This window comes from Maylandia zebra, linkage group LG7 (genome assembly GCF_041146795.1).
Source record: "Maylandia zebra isolate NMK-2024a linkage group LG7, Mzebra_GT3a, whole genome shotgun sequence".
Lineage (NCBI taxonomy): Eukaryota > Metazoa > Chordata > Actinopteri > Cichliformes > Cichlidae > Maylandia > Maylandia zebra.
Genome location: NC_135173.1, coordinates 27,553,965 through 27,564,601, shown reverse-complemented (window position 1 = coordinate 27,564,601; position 10,637 = coordinate 27,553,965). Strand labels below are relative to the sequence as shown.

General features: G+C 39.7%; 1 protein-coding gene across 2 annotated transcripts; it reads right to left on the bottom strand.

Annotated features, from left to right (window-relative positions):
* Positions 1-4,825: 4,825 nt before the first annotated feature.
* On the bottom strand, positions 4,826-9,095 carry LOC101472455 (uncharacterized). 2 transcript variants are annotated; one of them, XM_014414484.4, is made up of 4 exons: positions 8,644-9,091; positions 8,178-8,258; positions 7,662-7,892; positions 4,826-7,055 (listed from the first exon to the last, which is right to left on the bottom strand). In XM_014414484.4, the coding sequence occupies exons 1-4, from the start codon at positions 8,834-8,836 to the stop codon at positions 6,103-6,105; spliced, it is 1,458 nt and encodes a 485-aa protein (XP_014269970.2). In that variant the 5' UTR covers positions 8,837-9,091; the 3' UTR covers positions 4,826-6,102. The 2 variants fall into 2 exon arrangements, with proteins under 2 accessions (XP_014269970.2, XP_004556300.3); XM_004556243.6 differs by lacking the exon at positions 8,178-8,258 and having other exon boundaries at positions 8,644-9,095.
* Between the last annotated feature and the right edge of the window lie 1,542 nt (positions 9,096-10,637).

Sequence of the window (10,637 nt, the reverse complement as noted above, 5' to 3'; positions counted from 1 at the left end):
TGCCTCTCGTTTTTTAAAATGCAGCAGATTTCAGGACTGGCCCATCTCTTCATGCAATGCTGGATTGTTGTTGCTCCTCTAGAAGAAATCAGACCCTGGTTTTTCTATGCATAAGTTGCTTTTTCTTCCTGTGTTTAGCTGCATGTTTAGCCGTTGGACTGTTTGGCTCTTCAGAACTAGTAGTACTGTCACCCAGAAAGCGAAGGATGTTTATCACTTAAAACTTATTTGTTCCCCACAGCTTGCAGCTTTTCCTTAGAAAGAAAAAACATATTGCACTCTTGCAAGCGCATCTCACCTCCTTTGTACTTAAAACTTACCTAAATACTTACCTTGCAGTGAATGTGATCAGGTGTTATTACACTCTGCTTGTAGAAAACCTGTTAAACTTGCCACTGTGTCTGTTTCTGAGTCTGTGTTTTGGTATGACAGTGTATCTATAACAAGAATAAAGTTACATTTTATCTTTTGACTTATTTGCCATAAATAAGAATTATTATAGTGCCTACTAAATAATGAAAGCATTGGTGAAATGTCAGCTACTGCTCCCTTTGAGTACTTTCACTGCTGTATTTGGCATTTGAACACTTCAGGGATACATGCATTCAGTGCATGCCCACATGTTTGAGTAAAATTTCTCAAGTGCCAAAAAGAGTTTTGTATTTTCTAATCAGTTTTTCTTTTTTTTAATTTAGATTTTCTGCATTTAATTCAGTTTATTACAGTTGGTATCTAGAGCAAATTCTCTCTGCTCAGTTAAGATTTTAGTTTCAGTGTTAATTTTCAATGATAATTGTATGAGCTAACTCAGAAGATCACAGTTCAGTGCATTTATTCACACTGACTGAATAGATTTACAACAAACACAATCCAACAAAGTGGCTAGAGATCCAGAGGGCCCAGGGAGTAAGGGAATCCACACATCTTGTATTTACAGGTCAAAATCTCAGTCAGACTCTCGGGGTTAGGATCACCACACCAATGAAGGGAATGGAAGGGAAACCAGCCAAGGAAACACATGGTCAGAATCCAAAGACGTCAGAAGCAGAACAAACACACAGCACCGCAAGAGTGCTGATATAAATTCCAAGGTGTAGTATCACATTCATCTTTGCACCTGTAAGGTAAGAATCTGACTATTCTGTCTTCTTCCAATCAGATATCCCAGAATGACTGTGAAGAAATACGGGCAGATTGATATTTTAAAGCTCCCACTTTAGCTGGGGTGCTATTTGGGTGGACAAAACAGATCCTATCACAATATAACTATTAAAGACATAACTAGACACATGTTCAAGTTTTGTAAGCTATCCACTGGAGTGGGTAGCTCCAGTGGATACATTTTTGTTGGCAGGGGACTTACTGGAAGGCGGAAAAAAGACGACCCCACTTTTATTTCCAGTGGCCCTAATCCTCTTCCATACTTATGTTCTGCAATTTACAGTATAAATTAACTCTGAAAATTTAGGGTTAAATATATCGTTACATTGCAAAGTCTGAATTCTACTTCATGGTACAGACCTCTTTCTGCAAGAAAGCGGGAACAAAGAGCAAAGTGCACTGTAGTATAATGTTGTGCAATGCTGCCACCTTGTGGTCCAAGTCGAATGGAAAGTTGATTCAGCTCCAGCTTTAATGAAGCTTACAAACAATCTTCTTATAGCCTCTGACAGTGGGCTCATCTCTGTGCTTGTCCTGCTAGATCTCAATACTGCTGACCATAATAATTTATTACAGCAATTACGGCATGCTGCAGTTATTAAAGGTACTGTGCTAATTCAAGAGAGGTTGGACAGATAGTGAAGCCCCCCTGGCTTTCCTCTGTCATCATATCTGAGAAGAGGTAAAAATTCTTAACATCCAGCCTCATCTGTTAAGAATGATACCGAGCACTACTGGCAGATTTTGGAGCATGTTTTTACTCATAGAATATCATCTTTATTCTTAATCAACGATATAAATCAAAGTCTAAGTCTTTTGGTATGTTAAATGAGAAATAATTGTGAGTAATGAGATCAAGTGTTCTAATGTGTGAATTTTGATTAGTGTCTGCAGTGAAAAGATAAGACATGTGTCACCAACCAGTTATTAAACATGATCCTAAATAAGAGAAATGGTATTAAGCGTATTAATGGTTGAACACAAAATTATAATACATATGTGAGTTTGCTGGTGGTTAATTATGCTTAATTGCTTAATACTGATCATTTACACCAGCGGTCCCCAACCCCCGGGCCTCGGGCTCAGGCGTGAAATGTATGGTTTTCAGGGTTTTTATCGGTTTTCAGCGTTATTTTTTTATCGTTTTTATCGTTAACTCAGTTTTCCTGGGTCTTTTCACGTGTGTTATGAATAAATCTTCTTTTTTTCGGTACCGGTACTAGTTTTATTTTGTTGTATTTATCCGCGACTTAAAGGCCGGTCCGTGAAAATATTGTCGGGCATAAACCGGTCCGTGGCGCAAAAAAGGTTGGGGACCGCTGATTTACACTACAGGTCAAAAGTTTTAGAATACCCAAATTTATGCAGGTATTTATTGCAGTTCAAGTCATTCAAGTCCAATGAATAGCTTGAAATGGTACAAAGGTAAATGGCAAACTGCCAGAGGTTTAAAAAAGGTAAGGTTACCCAAAACTGAATAATAATATACATTTCAGATTTATACAAAAAGGCCTTTTTCAGTGAGGACAAAATGGGTTAACAATGTAAAGCTGTTCTGCACCAATGGAGGTTAATCAGGTCTTGAAAGCTGTTGCTATTAATTCCTACAGGTGTTCCAACTTTCCTTCATTACTTGCAACCCCCTCTGTCTGCATAAAAGTGGTGTTGGAACACAGGTGAGCATCAGCTGAGCAGTATTGTACTGTAGAAAGTAGTGTGTTGGTCCAAAGATGTCGAAAAAAGGCAATTAACAATAGAAGAGAGACAGACCATCATAACATTTATTAAATTCCGTTCTTTTCATCATCCTAGTGCAAAGACAAGTGGAAGCAGACAAAAACAACAAACACACACTCTACAAACTTTACCAGAGTCATTTAGACAGCCGTTAGCACATGATTGTCCTTATGGGGACCTGATATGTTTAATATGCTGCTGAGAATATAGCCCAGATGAAGCGTATAGTATAGCTTTTATTTTGGAAAGAGCCATTTCTCTGTAATAAACTCTCTTTTCCAAAGATGAGTGTTTTCCCAATCAGATAGATTTTTTATTTTTTTTATTTTGTAGTTTCAGCAACATTAAATTTAAAACTGTACTTTTGAGTTAAAATATATATTTATAATTTTAATAAATAACAAATTAAAAAGGTATCAACATTTTTTTGTATCGAAAAAATATCGAACCGTGACACCAAAGTATGGAACCGAACCAAACCGTGAATTTTGTGTATCGTTGCACCCCTAGTATTTTGCCTGGCAAGGCTTTCAGAACTGGGGTACGTCTTCGTCTGCAGTTCTCAATTTTCCGGAAATGTAAAAATAAAGATCATTTTTTGAGCTTGACCACTCTGAGTCCAGTCTTTCTCTGTCGCCAAAAGAATTCAAAAGAACTGTGCACGTTAGCATATGCTACTTCCGGTGCGGAAACTCCTGTGGGGAGCTTTGTTTCCGGTGTCTTATTCGCGCCTGGTTTACGGTCCAAAACAAGTTAAGCAAATGAATGAATCAAGCGGCGATTTACATTTCTATAGATGTCTTGGGCATTTACCCAATATATCTGTAAATGATGTTCATCGACTTGTCGATATTTTTCCCTGCGCCTCAGAGAAAAAGAGAAAATGGATTCAAATGTTATATTTCTCAGCTGTCCCTCGTTTATCGCGGGTGTTATGTTCTAAAATAACCAGCGATGGGTGAAATCAAGTAGCCAATTTTATTTTTTGATGGTGCAAAACGTTTCGTGGACATCGTGGACATACAGTACTGCACTTCAGAGTCACACTGCTAACGATCGATGCAGCGATTCTGTACTGTACAGGAGAGACGTCACGGAGGAGATCGTCTGCAGCGATCAGGACGCAGGACACAATGTGACGTAAAAATAAGCATGCAAACTTGCACTAAAAAATCTGCGAAACAGCAGGTGAAAGATGAACCGCGTTAAAGCGAGGGACCGCTGTAATTTTGAAGGTCACAACATACCCTTCGTAAATACTAATGTATAGAAATCCTTACCAGCAATCATTCATTTTTTGTGTGGCTTTTTTCACGGTTTGTTAACATGCTGTGTAGGTGTGTACTTGACTAGCTGATCTCGACATAACGGGGAAACATCTGGTTTGACTATTCTTCACCTGTAGTTTGAATACTGAACATTTGCCTGTTTAGATCATAAGACCAGTCACTATACAGAGATGTGCTTCTGAATGTGAAATGTGTCTTCTGCTGCAGTAATGCAGTTCTGCTTGTGTTGAGTGATGTAAACAACTGATCGATCTAAACTCTTTAAACGTCAAAATTGATCATTAGATTTTTTATGACACAACAGTGGTGAGTGTTCCCACCTTCTCCTCTTTGTAACTTAACGCGATCTTTCCGTTTTCAAGTTTTTGGGGTATATCTTTGCAGTAGCGATTGACCGCAAAGTAAAGCTACCGGAAATGTACAACCCCACATCCGGTCTCAAACCAGGAAGTTGGCATTTCCTCGTGCACAGGGTCATTTACAAAGTACAAAAAACAATATAATCAGAAAATAAGCACTAAGAATATATATTTATCTTGTAACACACTTAAAAATGTAGGTGTTTCCTATAAAGAAATTGTAAAGAAAGTCAATGTGTCAGTGAGTACAGTTTCCTTCAACATCAAAAGACACCAAAGTGACCCAAAGTGCTTTATAGGCACATTTATTTACAATCAGGTCTCCTATGAAGTGGTGACAAATTAAAGGGGAAAACAGTCAACAGTTGTGGGTAGTAGTCTAACATTTCAGTTCAAATCCTTCCAATATGCTCAGCTGAAATTACATCTGTGATTCCAATAGCCATAGCACATGACCCATATTTCTACACTCCATAAACCACGTGAGGTGCATCATCACCTGGAAAGACACCACTGTCGTCTGGAGAATAATGTTTTCGCATAGGATAAAGATTATCACTACAAAATAAAAAGGTCAGTACAAAACTATAGTAATGTTAATGTGTCAAATGACAAGTGGACCCAAACCATTTCAGCAAAGTGATACCATCCTGTAAAAGAGCTACCATCTATCTATCTAATGGGCAAATACTCTTGACGCTTTATTACATACACCTTGCAGATATTGAGATCCATCAGACCAGGCAATGTTTTCCAAACTTCTATTGTCCGCTTTTTAAAATCCTGTAGCCACGGTTTCTCGTTTCTGGTTGATAGGAGTGGTAGGTGTTGTGGTCTTTTGCAGCTGTAGCCCATCTGCTTCAAGGTTGGATGTGTAGTGCATCCAGATATGCTCTTCTCCATACCTTTATTCGAAGTGTTTGATTTTCTGTTACTTTCCAATCAAATTAAAACTGGCCATTGTTCTCTGACGTCACAGGCATTTTTGCCTGGAAAAGTCCCCCCCGACTCTGATTCTCAGTTTGAACTTCAGCGGTGCCCTAGCATTTTCAACAAACAAGCATTAAAAGAATGTAAAGAAAGCCGTGGCTAACATTTATGTTAGGAAGCAGTTGAACAGCAGTACCTAGTAAAATGACTTGTGTCTATTCTATTTAAACCACTCACAAACTTTTGACACATTTAATTTAGACAGAAGATGTACAAAAAAAAAAGAAAAAAAGAACAAAACATGGAATAAGCTCATTGGTCCTCTGTGCAGACGAGCTTAAAAACAGAGTGAACTTCCTAATGAGCAATTGAATGGGCAGGTTTTGCAGCCTCAGCGATTACAAAAAAAAGTACCAGTAGCTTTGCACTTGTCTTTGTAACATTTTTTACATTTTATTGACCTTTGGGTCCATTAAAAAACAAAAATAAAAAAATATTTTATTTCTGAAAATTCTGTAGATAGTTGGTTATCATTAGCTGGAATGCCATTCACTTAACAGTAAGAAAAAGGTTAACAGTGTTCCTGGATAACAAAAGGACAAAATGAAACAAGCCATTCCTGGATACTACACTGGCTTGTTTACACCACTAATGTTAGGATTCTCTTTATGCATTTTCATATGTTGAATCAGGTGTGTTTTCCTTTGGAAACTTTTATTACAACTTGAACATGTGAAGCATTTGTCCTTGGTGTTCTGTGCCTTCGGAGATGCACTTTCTTCACGTTTCTTGGAGTCGCTTAAAAGTCGTTCTGTAGAACTGGTTCTCATACCTGAGTTTGCTTTGTGAAGAACAAGTTGTGAACCCTGGATAGAAATCTGTGCTGTTTGTGTACCTGTGTGATTATTCAGTTGCTGCCTACAGTTAGATTTCTTCTCAGTATGCATTTTTGAAGAACTTGCAACAAGAGCATGTTTAAATGTAACACTAGTTGAACCTTTCTTAGATTTATCGCTATCCATCAAATCATTATCACTGTCCTCAGTCTCAGTTTCAGATGAATCAGAAGTCTTCTCATCACTAACTGGAGTTGGATCTAATGTCTGGACAGGTTGTGAGTTAGCAACTCTATTACCTATCATTACTTTAAAATGGGACTGCTTTGTATTTATTCTTTTCCAGTCATCATCGCTGTCTTCAGTCTCACTGTCTGAAGAGTCGGAAGTCTTGTCACTAGCTGCTTCGGTCAGTGGTTCTGCTCCTCCACTGTCGTCACCATCACTCTCTACTTGCATATGTTCAGTGGACTGGCAGTCTGAAGACTCTGCGTTGTTGTGAAGCTGAGCCGACAAAGCTTGCTCTTCATCAGCCTCCCTCTTTACAGCAATGAATGGCAACTCTGTGACTGAATTCTCTCCCAGTCCTATACGTGTCTCTCTCTGGCTTCTCCTGAGTTCCTCCTGTTCAACTTCAGTTTGTGAGCATTCAGGCTCCTCTTTCAGAGCAGGTCTCCACTCGTGCTCCTGAGACGGAACCTCTTCATTACACTTCTGCTGCGGCTGATAGTCTCCACGTAACACTGGACAGAAATTAAAAGTTTTAGTTTGGTAGATAATACATCACCAATTATAATAATAATATATCACCTCTATGTGTGTGTGTGTGTGTGTGTGTGTGTGTGGGGGGGGGGTCACTTTTTTATACAGGGCCATGTTTGGATTTTTTGTAATAAGCACCTTCATTTAGAAACTGCATTTTGTGTTTACTTGTGTCATCATTGTCTAACATTTACATTTTTTAGATGATCTGAAACATGTAAGTGTAACAAATTTCTTTATTCGATGTATTGATCTCGTATTTTAACCAATCACTTTAGTAACAGTAGTATCACATTGTCACTAAGGTTAGCTTCCCGAGTGGGCCTTTTGCTCTATCACACCTACACACAGACATACTGGGGGCCGTTTAAGTTCATGGGAGACGTTAAACACATAGTGAGACTCCTGCTTATCAGGGATGTAAATCTATAGGTGACAGCTAAGCAGGAAAAAGGTTATAATTCTCTCTGTGAGGGGGAAGGTTTTAAGGATGGGGATGAAGGTATAGCTGCTTTGTAGTGCAGATCAGACAAATGAGCTAATTACTCTTCTCCTGCTGTTACATTTTATTAACAAATTAAACTTACATTTCACAAGGTATGGAGAGCTGACCTCCGACTCCTCTCGGCTCTCAGTCTTTAAAGGGATAAAGCCAAAAGAGAACGTCTCCACTCCTTGAAGTTGCTCTCCCTCATGGCTACTCCACATTTCTTCCTGTTCCTCTTTGATGTAGCGAGCACCTATGTGCTCATGGTTCAAGCTCACTCCCAAAGTTTGTTGTTTCGGTGCTGTGTCTATTTCCAACGCCGGCTGGGATTCTGCAAGAAACGCAGATACAAACAAATATTTGGACAGCACTTTTCTGCATGTGACCTTCCTATAAAATGCATGCTCTCGTGTTATGGTTAGATTTTGCTCCCAAGCAGTCAGACTTTCTTGTAATTTTTGTTAAAGTGCTCTTGTGATGATGTCTTTATTCTGATACAACTTACACAATCTCAGCGACGTCTGATACTTGATTTCCTTTTACCCGTTAAGACTCAACTATAGCAACTGAATTACAATCAAGCAACGGGAGCAAACCGAGGACACGCTGCACAGACCTGTGTGTGGTGAGGGAGCTCCCGGGGTGTTTACAGATTCCAGCAGCCTGTGCTGTCGCTCTGTTTCCCCCACCAAGGATTCTGCAAGAAACACAGATACAAGCAAATATTTGGACAGCACTTTTCTGCATGTGACCTTCCTATAAAATGCATGCTCTCGTGTTATGGTTAGATCTGACCCAATAACATTTAAGCATCACTTTAAACATAGCGCAAAAGTGAAAGCATGCTATTACAGTGCAAAGGCCTTGAGCCGCCCCTCATTTCTTTAGATTTCGCTCCCAAGCAGTCAGACTTTCTTGTAATTTTTGTTAAAGTGCTCTTGTGATGATGTCTTTATTCTGATACAACTTACACAATCTCAGCGACGTCTGATACTTGATTTCCTTTTACCCGTTAAGACTCAACTATAGCAACTGAATTACAATCAAGCAACGGGAGCAAACCGAGGACACGCTGCACAGACCTGTGTGTGGTGAGGGAGCTCCCGGGGTTTTTACGGATTCCAGCAGCCTGCGCTGTCGCTCTGTTTCCTCCACCAAGCGAGCCACATTGTCTCGGTACTCTGCAAAGGTTTTCTCAAACAGTCCCACTATCTCTTCAGCCACTGCAGTCAGCCGCTGATTCACCAGCAGCTTTATTACTTCCACTTCGGACATTTCCGTGCTATAGGCGACGGTGCCGTTTGAGACAAAGTTAAAATAAAAAACGAGCTAAAAGCGTTTTTTTTTCTGGAGAGAAAGACTCACTGAGAAAGACTGAACACGCAAAGAAACACTGACGGTGACTTTTTGCTGTATGATAAATCAACTTCCGAGTAAAAAGAGCGGGGCAACAACGTTTAGTAGGTGCCGGGCGCCATATTACTCCAGCAGCTCTTTCTTCTTCTGTTGGATTTCCGGTAGTCTAACGAATCCAAAGCCTAGAGCTGCCCCCATCAGGCCATTCGTAGAATTACAAGATGATCAAATCCTGACATATGTCTGGTACTATGCAAAAAACCTAAATATTGATTTTATGGGTCCACAATGATCCAAATTGAATACTGATCTAAAGGAGTAGTCTGTAATGTCCACTCTGATGATCAATGCAGATAGTTTCTGTCTTTCACATGTCCATTTTCTTTCAGGATGCTTTCTCATCAATGCCAACCGATGATTCAAAGCACTCATTGTTACATGGAGCAGATGGTGTTTCTGTATCTTGATAGTCTTTTGCAATGAAATGTAATCACACCCTTTTCATTTTCCCATTGCTTCTGCTGCAGAGCTGTTACGCTTTCTACACTCTGAAGTCCCTGTGTCTAATCTGAGGTCAATACCAATCCCTTCCATGCCAGTTCTACTGATTCTCTGGCTTTTTCAAGCCTGTACGATAGAACCAGGAGCTTCACCTTTACATCTGATCAAGCGACAGGTAGTTTTTCTTTAAGTCTCATCAAAACTGAGCTGAAATCATCACTCTTCTTAACCTGACCTCCTGCACCCACTTTAGCTAAGTACTATTAACAGAAACTACTTCAGCTGAGCTTTGTGATGTCGAGGTCTGGGATGTCAGGCAAAGTCTGATTTGCCACTTCATCATGGGCCACTTTGTATAAATCTGTAGGTGAGATACCCAGCTCCTTCTTAACTTTTCCTCCACCATGGACACAGAATTAGAATTTGCTCCTGTGTTTTCTAATGTACTGAGATCGTTTTCTGGTGTGGAAAGAATCCATGTCAAAATCACTGCCCACTGAATTTGAAGGGCTACAACCAACTTTAGCATTTTCTAATAATACTATGTTGTTGGATGTTGTGGTTGATGTCTCCTACGTTTGATTGTGTATCACATTGCTGTTTTTCCCTTATTGCTTATTCCTGGTGGTGTTTATCTAATTTCTACCAATAAAGGTGGAGGTGTATGCAGGGCCCCAAAGCATAAAACTGGGGCTTCAGCCTCAATTACATTCAGTCTTTTTAAATTAGTTTGAGCTGCTGTTCCAAAACATAAACAGCTAAGTCTTGATCCAATTTCTGATTGCTGCTATTTGCTTTTCCCAAGTGAACCTTCTATCAAAATAAACTTTGATTCACCCTCTTTCTCAAGGTTTATATATACATATTTCTTTCTATTCAGATATAAGCCATGATATGTCTGTGAAGGTTCTCAGTCATCCAGGTCATCGTAGTCGGGCTTGGAAAGAAAAGCGTCTGGACTTCTTTAAGTTTCCTTGAAGATGTTTCACCTCTCATCCGAGAAGCTTCTTCAGTTCTAAGAGCAACTGGTGGGGAGTTCCAGATTTTAACCCTAATGGGAGTGTCCCCAAGAGTGTTATGGACTCAGGATGTGAGTGGGCGTGAAGATGTCTGGGAAGGGATCTCAAAACTGGATTATAGATCGCAGACAGTTAGTGTCATAAGCCACCGCCTCTGTGGTCATTCACAGTGGACATAGATGGCTTCTTTCACTCCTCTT

Bases quoted from the DNA above. Each gene is read 5' to 3' on its own strand.
- LOC101472455 (XM_014414484.4), bottom strand. From the start codon at position 8,836: ATGTCCGAAGTGGAAGTAATAAAGCTGCTGGTGAATCAGCGGCTGACT. The intron at 8,259-8,643 runs GTCTGTGCAGCG...TGTTTCTTGCAG, and splicing joins AGCTCCCTCACCACACACAG to AATCCTTGGTGGGGGAAACA. The intron at 7,893-8,177 runs GTCTGTGCAGCG...CGTTTCTTGCAG, and splicing joins AGCTCCCTCACCACACACAG to AATCCCAGCCGGCGTTGGAA.